This window comes from Dendronephthya gigantea, unplaced genomic scaffold (genome assembly GCF_004324835.1).
Source record: "Dendronephthya gigantea isolate DGI-Jeju-01 unplaced genomic scaffold, DenGig_1.0 000018F, whole genome shotgun sequence".
In the NCBI taxonomy this organism is placed as follows: Eukaryota; Metazoa; Cnidaria; class Anthozoa; order Malacalcyonacea; family Nephtheidae; genus Dendronephthya; species Dendronephthya gigantea.
Window position 1 is genome coordinate 301,046 of NW_021163028.1, and position 26,081 is coordinate 327,126.

A 26,081-nucleotide genomic window follows, 5' to 3' on the forward strand; every position below is an offset into this window, starting at 1 on the left:
GACAAATCGACAGGCTGGCTACGCTACTGGTTAGCTCCAACATCTTGATAACGTGAAACGCATGGTCTAATCTTTTGCACATTTATAATTTATATTTGAAACGCCCTCTACAGAAGAAATGTTTTACACGGTGCATTGTTCGGTATCTTACATTAACTTAATAATAACGTAATATAGAGCTGTATAACAAAACAAAAAGTCTCTCGCACCCTTTCCATGTTTTTTCATGCAACGGTTGCAACCCATGTTTAGGGGTAAAACATCTAATTGATTCATATTGATGTTTGTTTATAATATGCTTGGGAAGATATGGGGAAATAACAAGCTTCATACTCGTGATAGCATACAGTGATAGCCTACATAATAGCCTTTTTTTCGGCTAAAAATAATCGACAAAACTTTCAAAGGTCGAATGCTCACGCGTGAAAGCTACAGCGGTCAACAGCGGTGCAAGATGTCAAATTTCCTACTCTGGTTATAAAGAAGGTGTCAAATTCCCGAGCTTTTGTAACACCATTATTCACGCACTGTACCGTCATCAGGGAATGTTAGACAAATTGCTTTTATTTTTCCTGGAGAACACCCCTAATCTTTCATAAGTGACTGTGCATAAATTTACTGGATGGCGTTTCATCCGGCCTATCTATTCCAACGAGATCCAACAATAATATATATTAACCTTCAAAATGAAAATATTTTTCAAATTGGTCCAATATGATGAGTACTTCTGACGTCAGTGCCCAAGGCATGAAATTTTATATTTTTAATAATCCTATGAAGAAAAGAAAACCCCCTGAAAATTCACGATCACTGAAGTCTGAGTTGCAATTTAATTCACTTTAAGGGTCGATTTGGATCTTCATTGGAATTCAAATTTTTTCAGGAATGTTGGCGACTATGCCGACACAATATTTAGTTCATAGCCTGCGCTCAGGTCGAGTAGAAATTTTGCGCAATCAGGCCTGATTATGGGCGACGTGGTCACCAAGTTCCGGGGGTACTATATCCGGGAATCAAGCAGTGTAATGGCCGCCGATTGATTTTTGAAAATTAAGGCCAAATAGCAAAGAATATATTTTAGATTATCTAGTCTGATCTGTGCTTTTTCTCGCCGATTGCGATGAAAAATAAAAGAGTGTTTAGTGTATATTAAGTAAAGAATGTCAAAGGGTCAAGAAGAAGCGAATACGGCGAAAAATGGCCCCGTAATACAAGGCCAAGTTCATGCAATAGACCATTCACCTTGTGTATCCGACTCGTCAGACGGCGACGAAGACCTAGATGAATCGGCAGTAAGTATCATTTTCGTAACTGAAAATATTTCTTATAAATTTGTTGACGAAATTATGTCTTCCACTGTTAATTTCAGTCAATATTTAGGCAGGATTTTTACTGAGAATTAAATTTTTTTAAGCTATTTTCCCACACTGTTGTTTGTACGAGTAAAGTTGTTGATCGTTTTCGACCGGTCTGATTAATAAGATCGCGTTTGTATGACCAGTTGGTGATTTAAAATATCAGAGATCCTAAAATGTCTCCCACGAAAGTAAGGGTCATTCAAAACCTTTTGTGGCTGGCGTCTTGTGAAATCAGTTATAGAATCAAATGATTTTCATATGCTTGCAAAAGATATGCAAATTTTTTTGTAGTAAGATTGAAGTAGAAATTACAAATTTTATGTTTAAAAATATCGTTCAAGCGTGTGCATTTACCAAATGCTGTTCGAGGCCAGTTTCTATCTTACTGTTGAAAAATTGAGTTGAAAGTATTATATTTTGTGGGATATATGAAATCGTTTGTCTATTAATACGTTAATATAAATGTCAATAAATTTTAAAGTTTGAAATCATATTTGCTCTCCAAATAACCAAATTTCGTCTAAGCAAGAAATACAACTGGCTTTTTTACAGGTTATTGTTTCATTAATTGACATTTTTGACAACTTGAATAGACATGCTTAACAGTTGAATAGTTATTAAATATTATGTGTTATATAATATTAGAAAATGAAATGTTTATATAGATTATATAATGAACATTTCAGTGTCATCTGGACACTGTGTTAATCCTGATTATTCAAATCTTTCCCGACTCCTTAGATCACATGCCTGAAATTCTCAGTAAATGGAGGTCTAGGTCCTAACCAATTTCCTTTTCCAGATATTCCTTCTTTCAATGAAAGTGAGAGGTTACAAACTGTGTAACCAAAGTACATTTATGATTTTTTTTTCTAACTTGCACTTAAAGCACATTTCAATGTAGCAAAATAAGTATTTTGAATTGAAAGTTCTCATAGCTTGATAGCTCCTATCTCATAGCTTAATATACACATTTGCAAAACCTATATGCACATCTTGCTCTTGCAGTCTTGCACACCTTGCTCTTGCAGTCTTGCACACTTTTACTCTTAAATTCAAAATAATTTTTCTGTTGTGTACATATATTTACCATTTGATTTATTTAATAAAGTATGTATGTAAACAAACAGTTTGTTTGCTTTGTTGAACTTCTATACTGTTTTGAAATATGTTGTGTTGTCTAAATATCTAACAACATTAAGGCTTGCTATGCTTTTAAATAAATATGACTTAGTGTTTTGATGAGAAAGGTTGGAAACATGCAAAATTTGGGCAAAATTTATATCTGAGGACATCACCCTTGCGCAGAACAGACTCAACTTCCACTTTAATGCATATTAAATGTTACAAAACAGTTACAATAATTTGTTCAAGTACAATACAACCAACTATGGCATTTATTAAATTCAGACTGATTTGAGTTAGGTGGCTTATAATGTGTTGTACACCTTTTGAAAATATTTAACAAATTCACTAATAAGATCTTTTGTTTGTAGCTTGAATACATTCTACAAGGAAAACAAGATTTCCTGACATCAAAGATTAAGTTACCAAGTGGTTCTTCGGGCAATGATAATGATGTGCGCACAAAAATTGATCCTGATACACAAGCAAGACTTGAAGCTTTACTTGAAGCAGCTGGTAAGAGTTTAGCCATTTCATTTTCATTGGGAAGTATAATTATTTCATATTTTGAATATATGTGCTTGGATTGAATGTCTGTAATAGTTATGAAGAGAACCTTTTGAATAGATTTTTCTGCACAAGACTTGTGAATTTTGCATTGTTTTTTTCCCACAAATTTTACATCAATACAGTTTTAATCTTTCTAGAATACTCAGATGTACAGCAGTGTAGAATTTTGTTTTTTGTTACCAAATCAAAAATCTGGCTGCAATTTCAACTGCTGTTTGTTTTTTAATATGTGATCAACGGTTTGAAATTCAGTTTGACTGAAAGTCTGAAATGTATTTCTATTGTTATCATAGGTGTCGCAAAACTAGCTGATGGTAAGGCTTTTGCCGATCCCGATGTTCTGCGGAGGTTGACATCTTCGGTGAGCAGTGCATTGGATGAAGCAGCAGCTGCGCTGACCAGAATGAGAACTCAAAACAATGGTGTACCTTCATCACCCAATCATACTACCGAAGCAGGTAAGCAGCCAACCATGTGACTTTTGAAAGACTGTGTGGGCATTTTTAGATAATATCTTCAACCAGGTAATATTTCATTGAAAAGTATTAGATACTGGAACTTATCATGTAGAATACCATAGTGTTCATAGAACTACTGTAAGTAGACCAAAGTCCATTAATCAAAAATGTTTCAAAACCAATGCCGGCTGACAATTTAACAAAAAAACAAGACAAAATGGAATCTGAAGATGGGACTCAAAATATAGGTTAAAACAAGACAGAAATGTGGTAGTGATATTTCAATTTTATTGCAAAATCATTATCAGGCTAACTTTATGATGAAATAGAAATATCACAAACTCATCCTCGTCTTTTATTTTTTTTAAAATATTTTTAAATAAAAATACTCCCAAACCTGCTTCTTTCAATTTCCTAATATTGTAAGTGTATCTGCCTTCAACGTTCTTTAAATGGGATTGTTATGGTACGGTTTATGAAAGATCATGAATGTTTATGCTTTTATTTAGCTGGATTTCACAGTTTGGCAAATGCGTGTCTGGAGGGAAATGTGAACGCGGTGAGAAAGCTTTTGGAGCAAGGCTGGAGTGTCCACGATTCAACGGATGAAGGAGAGAGCCTCTTGTCCCTGGCTTGCTCTGCAGGTAATATTTCAACTGCAGCGCCGGACCGATATTTTTACCAATAATTTTACCACATTTATAAAGAGAATCGCAAAATCTTCTTTCTTATTCACACTGTTAAAATTGACGCCTTTCTTCATGAATGGTATCAATTTCGCTCGTTAATGTACAGCAGCACGGTCGTGTCTGTGCATCGGTAATATCAATGCAAGGTATCAATGTAATATCGTGTGTGTGCATCGGTGATATCAATGCGAGGCTCGCTTATTTAAAAATTGTCTAAATTTTGCACTTCTCGGATTTCCCTTGGGGTCCTATACATTTAGAACCACAACGAACCGATTTTGTGTTCGCATATTGGATCAGTTCGTTATGTTTACATAACCTGTATACAAGGCGTTTCATTACATTACGGTCTGTACATAACCTCTCGTAATTGCACGCAATCAAAAAACATCGTAACGACGTTAAAGAAGAAATTTCCACTTTCATTCCGGAAAGAGAAAATGAAATTTCTTTTCAGTCGAGTAGATCGCACCGTTCAGGCCCTTTCAATTAAGGACTCCCTCTCTACTGAATATTTAAAGTGGAAGTCAAGTCCGTGCTTAAACAAATGGTTTGTTTGCATTTTAAACTTCACTACTTTTTGAAATACTGACAAATACTTTGAAATTCTGATAAATATTTTAAAATACTGACAAATAAATTAATCTAAACAGGAGATTATGTTTAGAAAAATTTTGACATTCGCCAAATTTGGGCAATTTTTGCATCCGGGGTCCTCGCAGAATGGACTAGACTCACACTGTGATAAAAGAGCCTTTCGATATTTGGTTAACGAACTCATTTTTAGCCAATCATAGTGAAGCCCTAAATACTCAGAAATGCAAGCCGGTTGGCTCACGGGAGCGGTCATTAGGAAACGCACCAGTTTCTAACTCAATTCCCTGGTGATTTTTCTTTTCGTGTTAATTTATTGTATTCATCTCCACCATAGGTTACTGCGAGCTTGCGCAAGTTTTGCTCGCGATGAATGCCAAGGTGGACGACCGTGGCAGCAAGGGGGACTGTACACCACTCATGGAAGCTTCCAGTGGCGGCTTCCTCGATATTGTGCATTTACTTCTCGACAATGGCGCTGATGTAAACGCCCAATCTCAAGCTGGTATGTATTGCCATAACCTAGGCCAAAAAACAACGATGAAAGATTACATGACTGTATCGATACTGCAAATTGCATTTCAATGCCTGTACAACGCACTGCACTTCTGTGGTTTAAAAAATTATTTTGATTCTGCTCGTTATAAGAATATAGCATGACAAGATGCGTTTTTAAGCTTGAATTTTATTTTCGAACGTATGCGATCAGTCAGTGCTAAATTATGCAGCATTGACAAACATCTGATCTCAAAGAGTTTCAACCGACCATAGTCAGTGCCTTTGTTGAATGATATGAAACGTATCAATTCATGTGCATTGTGTTGTATTCTGTGGTATATACATAGCTATACATAAACCTGTAATTGCAAGTTTTTTGACCATCGGCCTGCAAAGGCCCTGTTACACAGTGCACTTTTCTTGCAACTTGCAATGCAGTTCTACTTTTGAGAGATGTAGATTTGGCAAAAGAAAAGTAGAATTGCATTGCGGGTTGCAAGAAAAATTGCATCGTGTAACAAGCCTTAAGGACGCCCGTCACAATTGAAAAGAAAATCGAGCGAAAAGTTTCGCCTTAATGGAAAACCGGCTCAAGTTAAAGGACTGCATTTTTCCTGTCGATTTTAGATGAGATCTTCTTTCATATGTATGAAGGAACCGGCCGCTATACATGCGTGATGGTTTTTTTTTATCTGCTATGCATTATTTTCTAGGTAACACCGCGTTGATCTACGCATGTTGCGGAGGTTACGAAGATGTTGTGAAAGTGTTGTTGGTTCATGGTGCTGAGATCGAGTCTCATAATGAGAACGGTCACACGCCTTTGATGGAAGCAGCTAGCGGAGGTCATGTGAATGTTGCAAAGTTGTTGCTCGAACGAGGCGCGTGTATTAATTCTCACTCAAACGAGTTTAAAGAGAGCGCCTTAACGTTGGCTTGTTATAAAGGTTAGTCAATTAGCCGTTGAAATCGTATAATAACGGGACTAGAAGGCCCACTTTAGCTGAAACTATGGCCAGTTAATGCATATTTTTGCATAGCGAAACGAGGGCACTTGCTCCGCTACATTGGTCTTTGAGTCATCGCATTATTCTATGGTTGAGATAGAGAGAAATAGTGCTGATTCTGTGTGCAGCAATGTAATAACTACTGGGCATCAGTTATGATTTGGGTAGCTTTTAAACTGCCGGGTCATGCGAAGTCAGATTATGTTCACTCTTTCATACTATACAAGATTGTATTCGATCCATTTGGGGCCATTTGGAGTGGGGAGTGTAAATCTATGTGTTACTTATAGTAGACCGGCAGTTACTAGTCAGATGGGTCAACTGGCTGATACACTCTATTTTTTAAGGGCATGTTGACATGGTGAAGTTCCTTCTGGATGCTGGAGCAGATCAGGAACACAAAACTGATGAAATGCACACGGCTTTGATGGAAGCTTCTATGGTAAGGAAATCAAACAATCGTCAGGGAGAATTTTTTAAGAATTGGTGTACATTTACTAGCAAGTGTTGGCGGAAATGATCATTCTTCCAATCTACCGCCTACGAATTATATGAAAAGGCACTCGATGAGTATGGTCATTGATTAATCTAAGATAGATTTCGAAAGCTCTACTCATGTACTAAAATATGGCTAATGATTTCGAAAACTCTACTCGTATACTAAAATATGGCTAATGATTTCGAAAGCTCTACCCATGTACTAAAATATGGCTAATGATTTCGAAAATAAATGACGTAAATCCTTTTTAATCAGCACATTTCTTGGATGTTTACTGTAAGCTGAAGGAAAAGGCAGAACTTCTCCGAAATTGATATAAATCCTTTATTATTGATATAAATCCTGTATTGCACCTGAATTACTTGAGATGTATGGTTTGTTTGAAGATTAAGGAATGATTCTGAAATGTTTAGTAGAAAGCACTACTGCTCTAGAAACGTGTACTGACTGTGTAGGTTCGATTGAAAGCAGAGTTTCATTTCTTTTGCAACCCTCCTAGTTTATTCCTGAACATTAATTGTTATATTTTATTCCTCGTACTTCGAAAGAAGTACCTAATACAGTTGATACAAATATATAACTTCATTATTTATTTAGGATGGACATGTTGAGGTTGCTCGACTGCTTTTAGATCACGGAGCGGAGGTTAGTAACCTCTTACATTTCTTGGCCTCCGATATTTCCTGATTGTTTTGTGTTGTCTTGTCTTTTCTTTTAATCCTTTTTGCTTTTGTCTTCTCTGTTATTCCTTTCTGCTTTTATCTTCTCTGTTATTCCTTACTGCTTTGTCTTCACTGTTATTCCTTACTACTTTTGTCTTCTCTGTTATTCCTTACTACTTTTGTCTTCTCTGTTATTCCTTACTACTTTTGTCTTCTCTGTTATTCCTTACTACTTTTGTCTTCTCTGTTATTCCTTACTACTTTTGTCTTCTCTGTTATTCCTTACTACTTTTGTCTTCTCTGTTATTCCTTACTGCTTTTGTCTTCTCTGTTATTCCTTACTACTTTTGTCTTCTCTGTTATTCCTTACTACTTTTGTCTTCTCTGTTATTCCTTACTGCTTTTGCCTTCTCTGTTATTCCTTACTACTTTTGTCTTCACTGTTATTCCTTATTCCCTTTGCCTTCACTGTTATTCCTTATTCCCTTTGCCTTCACTGTTATAGTGACCGCGTCCAGTAACATGCCGTATTCTCCCTAGGTCAACATGCCTGCCGACAGCTTCGAATCTCCCCTAACTCTGGCTGCCTGTGGCGGTCACGTGGAACTCGCCTCTTTGCTGATTGAACGAGATGCTTTCTTGGAAGAAGTCAACGACGAAGGGTAAGCGGCAGAATTACGTGCCTATTGATGGCTTCCATTCAGCATTTTTTTTACAGTTGCTTGAATCGAATGAGATCAACGAGAATAGTTTGTTATGAAAGCACGCCCCTTATGAGTTATGAAAACCAACAAAGAAGGTTGTGTAAGGCTAGCGTGGATAAATAATTTTTTAAATAAATGAGGCAGAAAAGGATAAGGCATCGCGCATTCCTGCAAGCAAACGCCATCTGAACAACAGAAATGCGCAATTATTTATTAAATCCCCACACAATCTACGATCTCACACTCAACCCGTAAAATGAATCAACGTGGAACTGTAGTAAAAACAGCCGTGGTTGACTGATAGCTAGTATAGCGGCTGACGGCGTTATTTTAGTAGTTTGGGTGAGTGGGGATGGAGTGGTACACCATGATTGGGGGCAACTGCCATGGCTAATTTCTTAAAATAAGTTACTCCCGTTTTCGTCATTTAGGTATACTCCACTAATGGAGGCATCGCGTGAAGGTCATCTTGATATGGTGGCCTTGCTACTTGACAAAGGTAGGCTCACATGCTCATATCTAAGGTCTGAAAAAGCTCAATCTATCGTGTGACTTTGGGCGATATGATCAAGCAAACTTTTAGCGTACACATTGGATGCGCTCTTTTCGAGAGAGTGGGTATGCTTGGTGTAACATGTTTTGGCTACATTAGGTATAAATGCGAGACGTGTATCGTAGTTTGAAATTATTTTTCCCGCGCCATAAAAGGTGCAGATCTTCATGCGCAAACTGATGAAACGCAAGAGACCGCTTTAAGTTTAACGTGTTGTGGAGGATTTCAGGACGTCGCCGCCTTTTTGTTAGACCGAGGTTAGTACTAACGTTAGTGTTATATAACTCAGACCAGACCTAGGACTAACAAGATCTTCTTCTCGTCCCTGAAAGGAATCTCTTAAAATAGTCCCGTAAAGTATCACTGCACGTAATGAACATTTTTAGGCATGTGGAGTTCACTATATTTTCGGTTGCATTTGCTTCGATTGGTTTGCGTTTTGTTCTTTACGTGTAAATATAGTTTCCTGAAAATTACTGAAATCATCTAATCTTGAAATGTGTGATGTGTACTGTAGTATTAATTCTCTGTCCTCTCGCAAACTTGCACAAAATATTGATTGATGCTCTCGCATTTATAAACAGGGGCGGATATCGAACAGGGTTCCTCGACCCCACTTATGGAAGCTGCTCAGGAAGGCCATGTTGATTTGGTGAAGTTTCTTTTAAGCAGAGGTTGGTTAGGTTTCAGAGAGAAAAGAAGTTAAACCTGCTTTGACGCATCGTATATTGAGCCTTAGCAATTTAGCTTTCTTACCATACTTTTCATGCCCTAATACAGTAGCTAAAAGTAGTCAAATCCTCGTGTGTTAAAAATTGCCGGTCGAAAAAGTGCACATTCTTATCGGCGCATACACGCAATAATAAATAAAAAATTCCTCGTTTTGCTTTCAATTAGACAACTTGTGATGACATAAGAAATGTAGCTAAATAGCTGCTCTTTCACACCACATAAGAATGAAGTCGTTAAATCAATCTCCCGCATAATAGTTGATTTCCGTTTTGGGTTTTTTTGAGACGCACTCCATAGTTGGTATTCTGCAAAAGTTTGTATTCAGGCTCAACATCTGAATTGTGGTGTAATAGGTTTTTCTGAAAGATGATAAAGTGCGACCACTGATACTGTATATATTATATAGTACATTAGTTCATCTTCAAAAGTGTCCACGCGGGCGATGGCGAATATATATAGATTACACGGGCACGCTGAGCTCAACGGCTTTTCATACGTGTAGCTATATTCACCATTATTTGCCATCATTTACTGGTTTTAGTATTAGAATTTTAAAATACAATTCGCCCGCAAACAAAAAGTGTTGATAATGTGGTTCTCAGAGACCTATATGCCTCATCTGGGCAAACATATTTTGATCTCGAGCACTCCAGAGGTCAGTCATGTCAGTGAGAGCGACCCAGCGAAGTAACAGCATTGCTTGTGCGACCTTTGACAAAGGGAAGCCTTGTTCACATTTGTCCTAAGAATCTGGGATTCCCTTTGTCTGAGGTAGCTGGTTTGCAAAATGCTTTGTCTGTCGGAAAGTAATACAATGGTTCCCCGATACTTAGGAGCTAGTGTGAACTTAGGTCTTAGGAACGTTTGTGAACTGAACAACTTGTGGTCAACTCAGTGAACCGTAAAATGCCTTAAAGCGTGCCATTGAAGCCCGCCAGTGATAGCGGTGGACCATTTATATAATGCTTCGAAAAAGAAAATATCTTTTACGTCGGAATGTGTTCAAGGCAAATACTAAAAGCTCAGACTAGGCGTCTGTATTTACATGTGCTTTAAGGGAAACTTTCAGGGCTATTAAATCTTTTTCATCAGCACGTAAAACGCTATTTTAAATGCAAAACTGGTACCAGCCGACATTTGCTGCCACTTGTACTCGCCCTAGTTTTTTTTATTATCGCGCGGTTCCCGCCTTTTAGCAATCAGCATTCAAATTGGCTTTAGTCAATCATTTTGAGGGCATATCGCTGGACTTCCAGTCCATTCATCCAGTCTCTGCTAAAGTTAGGCTTGTATTTTGAAAGCTTGTTCATGCATTACTCAGGTGCAAATGTGAACGGGACAACTGCCACTGGCGATACGCCTCTGTCGTTTGCCTGCGAAAATGGCCACACCGATGTTGCTGATATTCTTTTGGAAGTTGGAGCAGAGCTGGTGAGTATTGTACATGGCAATAAGTCAAACACAAGAACTTTGCCAAGTTCGAGTGCTTTTGAAAAGAGGGGTTTATTTTTAAGCACACTGATTTCGAAATCGAGGAAAACCCTAAAGGGCGAAATTTTGAACTCACTTTTAAAGCTGAAACCAGGGAAAACCTTCAAACGGTGCGATATGATGCGAGTCATTTTAAACTTTAGGGACTTTGAAAACTTGAATTATTTCAAAAGTCTTCAAATCTCGTCAGACAGTAGGCATGATCATCTGATCATGTAGGCATGTATTAGGGAATTTCGAGTTTTTTCAACAGTATTTTTGCTTCCGTGTTTTTGGGCGAAATAAAATGGTTGGAATCACAGGAATGCGTAGTACATTTCGGGCATTATTCGATATCGTAAGCACATTTTCACTGCCCTCAATTTATTGGCAGGGCACGGCTAGAATTTTTGCCCGCAATATTAGGGCCAACATTCATGTTTGACATGAATAAACTTGGTAGGGGAAAAGATTTTAATGCCCTTCTTTGGCTATAGTATCAGCAGGTCTTTGCAGCGCGGGAAATTCATGGTTCAATATTACAGCGGATCAAAAGAGGATGTGCGGTCAGAGTTGCTGCTACTTGACCTTAATCTTGATGCGATTTTCAAATTGATCAGATTATTTTGATACTCCTTATTTAGATTTCCGTTAATTTCGTGTAAACGTCTCTTAATAACAACAATAATAATAGTAATAATAATGAAAATAATTATGAAATTTCTGGCTAACCTACGTATAATCAAGCTGAGTGGTTACTTTCATATGCTTTCACCAATCATCGTATTTAGCTAATGTTCTTCTTAGTGGTAAATCCATCGTAATTTTTTAATTTAAGATGATTATAAAATACTGTTACTATCCGTGCGCCTTAATCATGTCAGCTGAATAATAACGCACCGGCCTTTCAGCGAAAATTTGTAGAAGATTGCTTTATGATAAACGCGTATATGCTTACAACTTTCATCCTACCTTAGTAGTGGGTTGTAATTGCGTGAAAAGAAACTGGATTTCAGCAGCAAAACTCAACTTCAAGATTATGACTGCATGTCGCTTTCCATCTATTATAGTTCAATGTTTAATATTCATTTTGACTTTTTTTTGTGCAGGAACACGAGTCGGAAGGTGGACGAACGCCGTTGATGAAAGCAGCACGAGCAGGCCACCTTTGCACCGTTCAGTTCCTCATCTCACGAGGTATTGTATGGTTAGGGATTGCATGACCCCTCGATTTTGGGTAGCCAAACGTGCATGGAAATTATTTCTCTCTTGAACCATGCTTTGGATAAAAAAAACTGTGCGAAACAGTCGCGGATCTAGAGGTGTGCAGAATAAATTACACAGATTAATTTTAAATTCAAAACACCTTAATAACAACGCTATTGGTTATAGATTTGAAAAGAATATTTTTACATTCTAAAAAGAATATTTTTACGAATCTGCCAATGCGATTCCGATTTTAAGCTATAGAAATTTATTCTGACCACCCCTAGATCCGCCACTACTGCTTCAAGAGGCAAACTGCGAGCATCGTTTCCGCCGATAATTAAGCATTATAGAAATCTGTTTAGCAGGCAGTAGACCTCGATTACCAAGGCAAGGATGCAATTTATTTTACCATTCTACCACGACCGATGCATTGAAGATGCAAATTTTTATATATGAGAAAGCAGGCCACTGGAACTTTCTGTCTTTCAGATTGTGTCGAGAATTTCACAACAATTTTTCTGTTTTTCTTCAGGTGCTGATGTGAATCGAGCTACGACAACGAACGATCATACGGTGCTTTCGTTGGCCTGCGCTGGAGGGTATCTCGCTGTCGTCGAGCTACTCCTGGCGCATGGCGCTAAACCTGATCACGATTTGAAGGTACATGTATAGTAAATAAGTATATTCAAAACACGAAGAGTGAACGTTAATTATTGTCAAAATGGGTTTCTAGGATAACTCGACAATGTTACTGGAAGCGTGTAAAGGGGGTCATACCTCTGTTGCCCGGCTACTTATGGAGACGCCTCTGCATGGAAATCACCCCGAATATCGTTTCGCTGCCATCCAACCCCCCAGCTCGCCCTCCTCCCCACCCCGTGTCCCCCCAGTTCACTCGCTGGACCAACTCGATCCCAACCTGCCTCTCCCTGGCCTGAACTGTAACCATCACGATTTGTTACCCTCGACCTCCATAATGGTCCCTCCTGGTCTACTGCCATCTACTGGTGTACCAATGACGGACGATAAGCTTGGATTTCTCACCAACAGCTTGTATAAGAACGGTGAGGACGGGATTGTTTTTACTTGTCTTATTTACCTATAAATGGTAACGTTACGGTATGTACACAACGTTATGGAATGTGCGCAGTATAGTTAGAAGCAGCTCCTGTAAAAGTATTTGGCAAGATGCCCGCATCCTGACATGGTGGAGTTGGCACAAGTGTATAGAGTACAAATACGGTTAAAATGATAACAATTTGGACGCACTTAAAATCTTTAAAATCAGCCCCAAGAAACGATATCTAAGTTAAACGTTCAAAGTGTCCATTCACCTTGTGAAGTCTTCAATGAGACCTTTCATTCAATGTAGACAAAAGGTCTATAACAGTATCATTTTGTCAAACATGCAACATGATACAATATTTCAGTTTTGCATAATTTTTCGTTATTGGAACCTTATAGCTTTCCTCAACGAATTGGAACGTGAAATGCCGTCGCTCACGCCGGAAGAACAACAACGCATCGAGGCCGAATTAGCACGTGTCAAGCACGAGGCGCTCGAGATCACCACGCCACCTTCGCCTTTTCGACTGGACGCCGCTGTCGCAGAGGTCGACAGTATCGGCGACGGCGACGAATCTGGGGCGAGTGATGATGGAGACAGTTTGCACAGCGGATATGCAGGTGCGATGTGCTCGTGTAATTCTTTTATAAAGTTAACACGACATGAAAGGAACCTTTTATAATGCAAAATATATCTTTCGAAAAATGTGATAAATGAATTCTCCGTAAACAAACCTGCTGAGTTTTCACTTATTCTTTTTGAAAATATTTGCACGTTTTCTTCATATTTACACGCTTAAATTTTTGTGTTAATGCCGAACATCTGAATATTTCGTTTGCAAGCGAAGTCTCTTCGAATGAAAATCCGCACATAGTTTCCAATGAACTTTCGTCGCCTTTAGCCACCAGGGGCCGGTTTTTCAAAAGCCGGTTAGCTTAACCCTGGGTTAACTCTAATTTTCACATCAATTTTTTTAATCGCTCGTTTATGAAGTTGAACATGTTTTTTCGTAAAAATTTTAGTCTTATTTATTAAAGTCTTGAAACAAACAGCGGCGCAGAAGCATATAAACCAAAACAGCGGAGTAAAATTTAACCCAGGGTTAGCGCTAACCTAGCTTTGAACAGCCGGCCATTTCGGATAGGAAAAGTAGAAAACAGTTCTCTTAAATATTTTTCTGAAAAAAAACGAAAAAATATCAACTTACATTGCTTTTTAAATCACGTAGTTAAGACTACGAAGTTTTTTGAAAATGCCGTAGTCAGACTGGGCGATGGCTACGAGGCTATGGCGTCAGTCAATATGACGAATCTCGTACTCATAATCTAAAGTTATCTGATATAGATAGTAAAGAGAAATTCTTTCTGTCGTACTTGAAAAGATTTTAGCATCAATTCAACTTCTTAAGACAGCTCTTAATATGACAAACTTCATTATTTGATGGTCGTAGATCACTCGGATGAAAGCTCCCCGTGTGATTTTGTCGGGCCATCATCGATGCCGCTGACACCGACACCGTCGCCAGCGAGCCCCACGTTCGTGCCCGCGATCGATATCGAACAGCAGACGGAAAGCAATCACGACACCGCGTTGTCTATGGCGGCTGCCGGAGGGCATGATGATCTTGTAAAGCTGTTGCTTCAGCGAGGATCGACCTTGGAACACCGCGATAAGAAAGGTTAGTGATGGTTTTCGGGGTGCTGAGTAGTTACGGTTCGTGGAAGTACCATCTAGGCACATCTCGATAATAAACTTACTACAGCGGGAAACAACATTTGTAAAGCATCAACAGTTGAACTTTGCCTTTGCCTTGGGGATTTTCGCCACATTCTTGAAGCTGGTTGGCTGCACTACTAGCGTTGTCTGAAACGGGTTGAAATGCAATCCCAGCCCCTGGATCCCTGCGAAACTTTCTATTAATTTCTTGTTGAAAATGGCTTCCTTCATGCTGGCGATGTTTTTACCCATAAAACACGTTATGCCATCTAAGTGAGTTCGCGGGTTAGGGGAGTAATAATTACCTAGCCAGTATAAAGTTATATTTTGTTCCGGTTCTGAAGCTAATAATCTTATATATGTTATATATGTGGCTGCTTGCCCTGCATGTATTTAAAGACTTGTGTCATTATTTAGGATGTACGCCTTTAATTCTGGCGGCAACGGCCGGTCATGCGTCTACAGTTCAGATGCTGCTAGACCACGGCGCAGATATAGAGGCACAATCCGATCGAACCAAGGACACCGCATTATCTCTCGCCTGTTCTGGGGGGAGACAAGAGGTACGGACTTATATTGCGTTGTTCCACTCAGATTCAAAGTGCTTCCGTTATATTTATTTTGATATTGTACCTATATATGACATAGCGTGGATGGAGCAAAAGAGAAGTGTTTTTGAATAGGAAGCTGATTTTTGCGATATGTTAATATTTAATACTTGGATTGTCCTAAACATTGTTTAGAGAACTTCCATTTTCTCCGCTGGAATTAATATAGATTTCTGTTTGGAAAAACTGCTCATTGCTAAAAATAGTTCGTTTGTCATAAACATGTCAATCAAACCGTGGGAAATTTAAAGAGTTGTAAAGTGGGTCTAAACGTATTTCATTTCGAAGAATACCCCGTCCTTAATTGCCTTCAAACCATAACTAATTTTAGTTTACAATGACAAAACAATCAGAGGAGTGATACAAATACAAAATTTGCAATGATTAAAAGTTGAATTCGCAGTGATTTTTAAAGGGGTTTTAAAAGGGATTATTGAGAATGGACAAAGCAGAGGTGCGCCTGGGGCCGGTTGTAGGAAGCCCGTTTAGCTTAAACGGTGGATACGTCAAAACTAAATAACACTCTTACATCTGTCTGGAACGAGTCAACTTGAATATTATGCACTGAATATGTAGTTGTAAACAGTATTTTTGTACTAAGGCTAAAACATTTTGTTTGCTTGTTGAATAAAACGATAGACTTGATTTCTATTTTGAACTTATCCACCGTTTAAGCTAAACGGGCTTGATACAACCGACCCCTGGGCATTTAGTATTTTAGATTTTGCCGTTTGAATGTATTTTGTAGTGTTTTATAATACGGGTGAACGCCTGTGAGTATTTGCCCGCATAGGAATGAAAGCCTAGTATAACATTACCGTATTTTAAAAGCCGAAATCAAGCGTTGAAATTCTGTGTTTACGAAATGTTGTGGTGTGTTTCGAACAAATGTCCATTGTATTCTCCGTAAACAATTAAGGGTATAACTTCTCAATACGAAACCATAACACTCTTGATAACGGACGTCTTAGCTCAATGCTGTTTTTACAATTAATGTTTTAAGAAATATCATTAACCCAAGGTTAAGGAGCTGTATGGTTTAAGGGTGAAAACTTGATATGGAGAACAAGTAAACTGTGTATGCGCGACTGTAATGGCCTCTGGAGAAAGGCCATTTCTTTGGGAACTGGCCAAGAAAACTAATGTTAGTCGGGGGTTTATGTAATAGGAAATGTACAGTGATAAATTATAACTGAAAATGTAGGTTAAACCTACGGCCCATCAACCGGACCCCATGGACCAAAATGTTGATAGTGAGGCAAAAACTGCATGGACCTCATTGTATCTTCCTCCTGGTAAGCCCTGCATTTAAACACTACATTTCATTCATCTCTGTATCCATAGGCTGTAGAAGTGCTGATCGCTGGTAACGCCAACTTCGAACATCGCAATGTCTCAGACTACACTCCATTAAGTCTGGCTGCATCGGGCGGTTACATTGGCATCGTTAAAATACTCCTAGCTCACGGTGCGGAGATCAATTCGCGAACTGGTAGCAAGCTTGGTATCTCTCCTCTGATGCTGGCTTCCATGAACGGGCATACTGCCACCGTGAAACTACTCCTCGACATGGGCGCGGACATCAATGCCCAGATCGAAACGAACAGGAATACGGCGCTGACCTTGGCGTGCTTTCAAGGCAGGCACGAGGTCGTCAGCTTGTTGGTTGAGAGACGGGCGAATATCGAACATCGTGCCAAGGTAAGCGAGAACTAGTTAGTCGAGTGAGAGATTTTTTTACCGTCATCTAATTGCTAAAATTTTACGCTATTTTTACCACGATTTTGATTGATTGGTTCTCTTTTTAGAATATTGGAAGTAACTTGAAAATTTGGCGTAGGGCGTAATGCACTGCATGGATTTTCAGTCGTTCCTTCATGTGTTTTTCCCCATTTTATTTTAGACTGGGCTAACTCCGCTCATGGAAGCCGCGTCAGGAGGTTATGTTGAAGTAGGTCGTGTCCTGTTGGATAAAGGGGCTGACGTCAACGCCCCGCCTGTGCCCTCGTCACGTGACACCGCCCTGACGATTGCAGCCGACAAAGGTCACCAGAAATTTTGTGATCTTCTCCTGTCTCGTAGCGCCATCGTGGAAGTGCGAAATAAGAAAGGAAGCACGCCTTTATGGTTGGCTGCAAACGGTACGTTTGAGTGCGGTTTTTTTTAGTACCGCTAGAAATTCTATACGTTCTCGCTTTTGGGAGGCCATTTTCCGTCAAAGTCGTGATCATCAAATCGTCATCATGAGTTCATCATGATCATTATCATCATCCGATGATCATAGAAAAATAATCACCATTATCAGTAGATTATAATCATCATCATCGTCACTTATTTTATTCAGGAGGCCATCTCGAAGTCTGCCAACTTCTCGCACGATACGGCGCGGATGTGAGCAGTCAGGACAATCGCAAGGTATCCGTTCTGATGGCTGCCTTCAGGAAGGGTCATGTCAAAACCGTAAAGTGGATAGTCCGTCACGTCACGCAGTTTCCCTCCGAATCTGATTCAGCTAGATTCATTTCGACCCTCAGCGATAAGGTATGCACGAAAGTAGATTGGAAGTTATTATTTTGAAGTTGATTTAGAAGTAATTTTACAAAACCACCCCCATTTTCGTAACAAAAGTTCCGGACAAGATTTTATTGTTCCATTGAACTCTCAGTGGGGTCTTATTGTTCAATGATTCAATGTACTCGACCCTTTAGTTTTTCTAAATTTTGAGCAGATATATTAAGCGCTAAACGTCGTGCGTAAATAAAACCACCATGCTCTTTAAAAACGCTTTTCGGTGTGGATATTTCAAAAAGGGAAAGAAAACTAACAGACAATCGTGGGCATGTCTATCTCCAGATATCATTCCAGTTGTACTGGTGTTATGGCTTAAACTGGCTTGACCACCTCTAGGCCTCTACCAGATTGTGCTCGTAAATTAATAAATAATTTTTACGGTCCAGATTTTATTTAATAATTTGTGAGGAATTCGCAGTATTGAATATGTAACGGCCTAAAAGGTGCTTCCGATAGCTCAAAAAACAAAGGTTTTCCCAGGTTGCTCGAAACCAGAACAGTTGCTCAAATCCAGAACAGTTGCTCAAATCGTCAAAAGTTGCTCAAAAGTTGCCGAGCAGAATCTGTAGAGGCGTGAGGTCCGCTTCCAACAACCCATCCATTGAGTCGAAGTGAAGCACCGACCGTGGATTTGGAAATATACAATTACTTAATGGTTTCCGTGTTTGGATGGCCTAATCCAAACACGCGGGAATGCCCATCCCATGCAAGTGTTTGGATCAGGCCATCCAAACACGGAAACCATTAAGTAATTGTTTTATAAAATAACAACGACAAGGCCTGAATTTAAATTTAAATTCTTTAAAACTTTGAATTTCGACCAATCAGAACACGCGTTATATACATGTTATTTTATAAATGAAGTTCCAATATTTATTCTTAGGAGCTCCTGAAAAAATGCCAGCAATGCATGGGTGTCATCCGCCACGCGAAAGACCGCCAGGAAGAAGAGGCCGCGAAGAATGCCTCCATCTTGCTCCAGGAAGTGGACATGGAGAAAGAGCGAGAAGAGGTGAAAAAGCAAGCAGCCGCACGACGCCGTGAGAAAAAGAAGAAGAAAAAGAAGAACAAGATGGCAGGGAAAGGAGAAAATGAGAAGATGGCAGGAAAGGAGGAGGAGGGAGAAGATGACGAGGAGCCGATGGTGATTGTCAAGGAAGAGATCGAAGGGGTCCAAGAAGAGAAGAGTAAAGGTGGGTGTGGGTGGGTTCGTCCCTCTTCTTTTGTTCTTAAAATGAAGTGCGGGAGGTGATAAGAAACACCGATTTCCAAGGGAAATATAATGTGAGAGAAGTCGAAAGTGTTGATAAGGATAGTTGTTAATAGTGGATCAAGTCATAAAGAGCTCTATATGTAGACTGAGTAGCGCTTTTCGCCGGATAGTGATTTTTTCAACAGTTGTAAAAATGATTCATAAGCAATAAAAATACAGATTTAGAGCTAATGAATAGGTTACTACAAAGGTTTAATCCAGGTTACACAGAATAACGGGCAATTTCAGAACGATCGAAAAACACTATCCGGTGGATATACCATGCACTATCCAGCTTTTGTACAACCACTCGCAGAGAAGAATGCTTATGGCAAAGGCCATAAAAATAGGTTGACGCGCTAGAAAAGTACGACGAGTGTTGATGGAATGTTTTACTGTTCTAGATACCAGCGATCGAAGTCCGAATAAAAAGGACTCGCCTAAGAAAGAAGCGATGGACGCTCTCACTAGCATTGCAATAACTACAGCTGTTGCTTCTAGTGTGTCTGGCAAGTAAGTGATCTTTTTGTGTTAGGTACACTAAAATCTTGTGGAAGTGACAAACGTATGACATATTAGCTACGTATTTTCCTTGACTTTCATACAGAAGGGCAAAAATGGCCCTGAGTTCGCTTGACTTCTTGTTAACTTATGATAGCTTTTGGAGTTATACTGACAAAGGGGTTCAAATGGGTGAAAATACATGTTGCCCGCTCAAAAAAATTTCAACCAATAACCATGTTTGATTTTCAGACACGTGGAAAGAACGTTCGCAATGACAACATCCGAGATCACGAAGGCCGTTGCGTCGACGATGTACACCACTGCAACCAGGATCAGCGATATCTCGCCAATCACTGTCGCTACTGCGGCTGCGCAATGCGTCACTGTCACCTTGACGACGACCTCCCCCGTGATGAGCAGTACGACGTCTCACAGTCGTATCAAGGCCTCACCCAGTTCCAGGAGGGGCAGGAAACACGAAGAGGGTTGGAATGTTGTCATTAGAAGGTAATAACATTTTCGAAAGTTGTTTGAAGTTCCTATGGCTTCCCTTGAAGTTGCCAAAACTGGCAGTTACAACAAGCTGTTGTTTTGTGACCGCATTGATTACCAGAACTGTAGATTCAGTATATGACGTTTTAAGCAAATTCTTTCGCCTTAGCAAAACTTTGAGGAATAAAAAGTAAAGAGTGTGCTTGATAGAAAAGTTTTATTTGCTCGGAACGTGTTGTTGTTGAACCTAGCTGCACTGAGCCTTCCATGCTTAAGCAATCCAATGATTTTATTAGTTACTTTAGTCTATTTTCCATTTTTTTTTAACATTTTCCCTTAAACTTGAGCCTTGACGGAGATTGTATTTGGGAACTAGAATTTGGCTAGAAAAAAAGAGTTGCTGTTTCAAATTTTATAGCTTTTTAATGAACACAGCAAAAGTATTTAGATTGACAATATTTCTTAAGTCTTGAAGTTTGACGGCTGCCTTTACAATGCCATCATCTAATGTCGACCATCTTATAACTATATCTCGTCCTGCGTTTGTATAGATCTAAGAAACTCTCAGTGCCCTCCTCTGTAATCAGTCGTGTCATCGGGCGAGGCGGTTGCAACGTGAACGCTATCCGCGACGCCACTGGGGCCCATGTGGATATAGACACCAGCAACCAGAAGGCTACGGGAACGTGCACCGTCACGATAAAGTGAGTCCACGATTAATTTCTGTTTACAAGTCTGGAACCGGTTGTTCAAAGGCGTTTAGCGCAAACGGTGTATAAGCCAAAGTTTAATATATGTCTTTAATTTTATCTTTAAAACATATCGTTTACCATACATCTTTTGAATGGCTGAACCTTCATCTCAGGCATTAAATATGTACTTCCATTCAAAATTAAACTATTTGCATCGAAATATTTCAGCTCATGCAGTTGTTCAATAAATAAGTAAATTTGTTTTTCATTTTGAACTTATCTGCATCTAAACACCTTTCGAACAACTGGCCCCTGATTCACGTTGTCCTGCAGCCTACCATATTCCTGCCGTAACGCCGAGGCATCAACATCAACACTGTCATCTATAAGAACACTTTCATATAAGTTGCCTATATAATAATGATAATAATATCCTCGATTTTATAGAGCACATATCCTAAAGTTATAGGCGCTTTACGAATAGGAAAAAAATATTAGAAACAATTATTTACAATCGTTTACATATGCTTAATAATTACGTACTTATAAACCATCTACATCAATCAAGAGAATGATACAGGGAACTATAAGTAATAAAAAGTTTTAAAAGAAAAATTTTGAGATCCTTTTAAAATTGTTTCTCTGAGTGGCAAGCTGAAATACTGAACCCCGAGTTAGCCTTTTGTTTACTTACTGTTCCGCACCGTCCATTGGAAAAAAGCCATAATAAATGCGATCCACACTTGTCCACCACGTTCAACACAGTATGATGAGTTAAGTTCTGATGTCTCTTCGAATTCTGTTTCAGGGGAGCAGTTGAGGCGACGAGAGAAGCTCATCAACTCATTCTGACCTTGATCAAGGATCCTGAATGTGATATCAACGATCATCTACCACGTTCGAAGCAATCCCAAAACACCTCTGCATCACATCGTTCATCCTTCGAGATCCCCGCAGCCAGTACCCACTCCACCGCGCACGATGCGTCGCGTGTCTCGCGCGTGCCCTCCACTTCTGTATCCCTTAGTACAACTTCCTATCCTTTGGTTATCCCTGTGTCGAGAAGTCTCCACTCGCGTCCTGAGAAGAGGTCAGTACGGTGTGTAAATTTTATTCGTTCAACGTTGTCGATACATGTTATGAACGTGTTAAACGTGAAAAATTTTCCTTTAGATTTAGTTTAAGTTCTGTTTTTTATCGATAAAATTTTTTTTAATCATTTTATTTATTGCTCATTTTCAATAAAAAGGTTCCTTTAGCCTTATTCAAAGCGTTGTTACAGATTCCTACAGTTGTAGTTGAAGAAACACCTGTAGTTAATTGTGTTTCGATTCAAAAGAATGACGATTTAAACGAAACAGGAATCCAATAGAAAAAATAAAAAGTCTCATAGCAGTCATTTAATAGCAGCTGTTAACAGTTTTAGCGCAATATTTCGAACTGTTTTGAATATTTCGATACCAGAATGACATTGTTGAGTTAAATTATTATTGATTGTCATTATCAATTATTTTTAATTTCCTTGTAGGTCACGTCCAGCAAGTACTGCTGTGTCATCATCGCACCTGCCCGGAAACGTTCGCTGGGCTTCGCCGACCTACCAAGCACCGACGAAAACGACCAATGTTTGCGACTTCCCAGTGCAGCACCCGAGCAGCGTACCCACTACTCAGCCGAGCAGTTCTGGAAGGGGCACATCTGCTGCCCGTTCTCCTGCCGCCCGTCAACTCGTATATGCGAGCGACACGTCGCCGCCGCCCCTCCAATCATCACCGCCCATCCGAGTAACGTCGACAACCGCCCGAACAGCGTCGTTGGCAACTCGTGTTACACCATCAAAGACCAGCGCGACGGCCTCGACCACCCGAGTGACGTCTTCGAAGACTAGCGTAACGTCGTCGTCCAATCGGATAACGCCGCCAACCACCAAGGTCACTTCAGCCACATCTCGTATGACGTCATCGACCGCACGTGTGACGTCATCGAAAACTAGTGTGACGCCATCGACCACCCGAGTGATGTCATCTTCGGAGTATCGAAGCTCGAAACAACTCAGCTACTCGAATGTCGCGGGGGGTGTAATGCCTGGAAATGGCGACAAGTCCCTTATGATTGGACCGGATAGTGGCCTCAACGGTGCGGCACTCCCCCCTGTGATAAGCAGCATTCTGTCGCAAGTGTGTCAAACTCGAAGCCCGATTGTTTGGAACGAGGGGTACTTTCCGAAATCCGCGTCTGAGCCTGACGACCCTCTGGATAGCATCGGGGAGAGTGGCGAGTTCTCACAACCCCTCTCCGTAGCCACGTCTGGGGGATTCAAGCCTCTACCTCACGAAAACTCCCCACCAATCCCGTTGAGTGCGTCGCCCACGTCTAGCTCCTCGCCCATAGTCGATAGTACGCCATCTCCCCCCGCTGCCTTGGCAAATGCAGTTGAGGAGAAGCCTATTCAGCCAATTGGGACAGAGAGGGCAGCGCATAGAAGAACTAACACCAGTCCATCGCCAACTTTGACCGGGGTACCGCCGTTGATCTCAGCTGGTAAGTAGAGGTTAGGTGTAATACACTTCGTTTCGTGACCAAATGATTCAGGGGAAATATTTTTCTATCCGGACCTCGCAGCCGGTAAATAACATATATATCTTCGAGCGAACCGTGTAATGTTCTGTTTATTATATGACTAAATTCAGAGTGACAAAAATACACACAAAGACGACAGGTAAATAAGCCACGAAAGACCATTATAAAAGCGAGTATTTTTTAAATTATGGCCTAAAAATTAAAGTGGTATAAATTTTACTTATCTAAAGACTGATGTCTTTTAAGTGTTTTATTATTATGACGACTGTGACTCGATAGTGTTACTTGGGACATGCTTTTCTTACTTGATAAAAATTAGTAAAAAGTAAATTTGGGTTCACTTTTGATGGTATAATAAAAATACGGAGTCTAACTTTGTCGTAATGTATTCCCTTATTTATTTAGAAGGAACAAGTGGAACCACGAACAGCGTTTGGAGTTACTATCCCAGTAAGTTGCCTGATATTGATATTTTTTCAAATCCACCCAACGACTTATTTGTAAATGTAGCTGTACTAGAAATATTCTATTGAACATTCTCGAGGAATCTCTGTTCGAGAAGTTAATAGTGGATTTACCAATAATACGCGTATGCTGACGTTCTATGCTTTTCCAGATACTTCACCCTCGTCAGCTTGGCCTACGACTTCCCTCGACACCAGGGCATTAGCATCGCCGCCTTTGGTTGCCATGGATACGTCAACCTCGCCACGACCGATCTCCTCCACGGCTATCTCGCAAGCGCGGTCCAACGATAGCCTACAAGAGTTTCTCGATAGACTTGGACTGTCCAACTACCTTGTCCTCTTTCAGGTAACCAAGTGACATTCATGTTCAGTATCAGGCTATACACACCTTGGGAGCAACTGAATCTCCCCCCCCCTGCGGGGCCTGGGTTATTTGATGAATACATGACTGGCTTGTATAATACATGAAAACCTGCCCGGGTGGAATTTCGTTCCACAATCCAACCGCTTGCAGGTCGCACCTTCATTTTGTTCATTCCTTTCAGAAAAACGAAATCGATCTTGAAGCGTTGTTGTTGATGACGGAGACGGACTACGCGGAAATTGGATTGCCAAAGGTCAGCGAATAGGTTTTTTAGCCAAGTTTTCTGCAGTTATAATATTATGGCAATTGCTTACAATTACCGCTGTTAAACTCAAATTGGTGGAAGACTATGTTTAAACACGCATATACTAAGGACGCGTGTTGGGCAAATTTCTTATCGGCCAATTTGTCATTCTTATTTGACTTCTGTGCCTACTTCTTACAGTAGTACCGTCGTTGATGGTTATCTTTACCACTGCAGATATTTCTGTAGATCATTTTCAGTTAGAGAAGTCTTCATCTAAGAGTCAGTCCAGCTAAACACTGAGCTCATCAAAGAGTTCTGTTTCCATTTTCCACAGGGTCCCAGTACCAAGCTCCTGAGCTCGATACGTCGCATGTACAATCCTCAAATGGTTGTCCGATCACAACATGAGATCTATCGTCCTGAGTTCGGTTACGGAGTGATACGAGCTAACTATCCACGCCCTGCGGTCCGTTCGTCTCCTGTGCGATCAAATATCTCATGGAGACAACCGCTGCCACAGCGCCCTGTATTGCAGCCGCAAAATATTCCGAATGGCTCGATTCCTAACAGCCCAGAGACGTATAATGGCGGTCATGGAAGTGGGGTAAGCTGCTTGTAATTCACTACAAATGCAAATTATTGCTTCGCTTGTGATAAGAGCCATTTGAAAACAATTCAAGCATTTTTGGGGTTTTTTAACACGACAACACGTTCCCACTCAAGGGAAATATCCTTACAAAAACCAACCATGTCTGTGCTGATGGCCCTGATAATTTGTTGTTGAAATATTTTAGATGTGGAACGCGTGGAGTCGAACGGCGATCTAGTAGGTAATTCGATGCTGTGTTTCTTTAGTTTTGATTAAGTTTAGGAGATGAAGGTGTACGGTGGTGGATCCTGTCCTGAATTTTAGGGCAGTGCACCAGCAACCAACAGTGCTCCTCGAATTTGAAGTGCTCGCAATGCACCAGCTTGAGATACTGAGTTCATATGTCGAAAGTTCAGAGCGGGCACCCTCCCTGCACATATCCTCTATAGACCACAGGGGGGAGTTCTACTCTCCAGATGAAACTCAACCATGAAACCGTTCACTCTTGATTTGCCGGCTTCCCAATATTTTGGGGGTTTTTTGCATACCCCAATTTAGCCATAAGTTTAAAGACTGATTAAATTTGGGTGCCTTAATTCCCTTTTTTTCGTATGTTCTCTTTCCTTTCTGACACAGGTTCTCTCCATGTTTTGTTTTTAGGTAGCCTTGCAGCAGTTTTGTTTGTTAGACTTGACGTTGTTGCTTGTTGACGAGGTTTTGCGATCAAACAATAGTTATTGTAATGGTGTTTCATTTCGCTCTCTGTACTCTCAGATTATCTCTATTCAAATTATTAAAACAGAAA

General features: G+C 40.0%; 1 protein-coding gene across 1 annotated transcript; it reads left to right on the forward strand.

Moving 5' to 3' along the window:
- Window positions 1–1,032: 1,032 nt before the first annotated feature.
- LOC114520866 (ankyrin repeat domain-containing protein 17-like) lies at window positions 1,033–26,081 on the forward strand. Its single transcript, XM_028541210.1, has 34 exons — window positions 1,033–1,292; window positions 2,855–2,999; window positions 3,347–3,511; window positions 4,021–4,155; window positions 5,132–5,299; window positions 6,006–6,239; window positions 6,647–6,741; window positions 7,396–7,443; window positions 8,001–8,122; window positions 8,596–8,663; window positions 8,873–8,974; window positions 9,302–9,391; window positions 10,771–10,880; window positions 12,029–12,116; window positions 12,661–12,788; window positions 12,862–13,192; window positions 13,593–13,814; window positions 14,645–14,872; window positions 15,328–15,473; window positions 16,863–17,219; window positions 17,422–17,659; window positions 17,863–18,059; window positions 18,973–19,282; window positions 19,746–19,854; window positions 20,095–20,352; window positions 20,889–21,041; window positions 21,838–22,119; window positions 22,558–23,570; window positions 24,015–24,059; window positions 24,226–24,422; window positions 24,622–24,693; window positions 25,022–25,291; window positions 25,482–25,517; window positions 25,937–26,081. The coding sequence occupies exons 1-33, from the start codon at window positions 1,161–1,163 to the stop codon at window positions 25,512–25,514; spliced, it is 6,291 nt and encodes a 2,096-aa protein (XP_028397011.1). The 5' UTR covers window positions 1,033–1,160; the 3' UTR covers window positions 25,515–25,517; window positions 25,937–26,081.

Coding starts and splice junctions, on each gene's coding strand:
- LOC114520866 (XM_028541210.1), top strand. CDS start 1,161: ATGTCAAAGGGTCAAGAAGAAGCGAATACGGCGAAAAATGGCCCCGTA. Junction 13,193..13,592: donor CAACAGCTTGTATAAGAACG/GTGAGGACGGGA, acceptor GGAACCTTATAG/CTTTCCTCAACGAATTGGAA. Junction 24,423..24,621: donor ACTACCTTGTCCTCTTTCAG/GTAACCAAGTGA, acceptor CATTCCTTTCAG/AAAAACGAAATCGATCTTGA.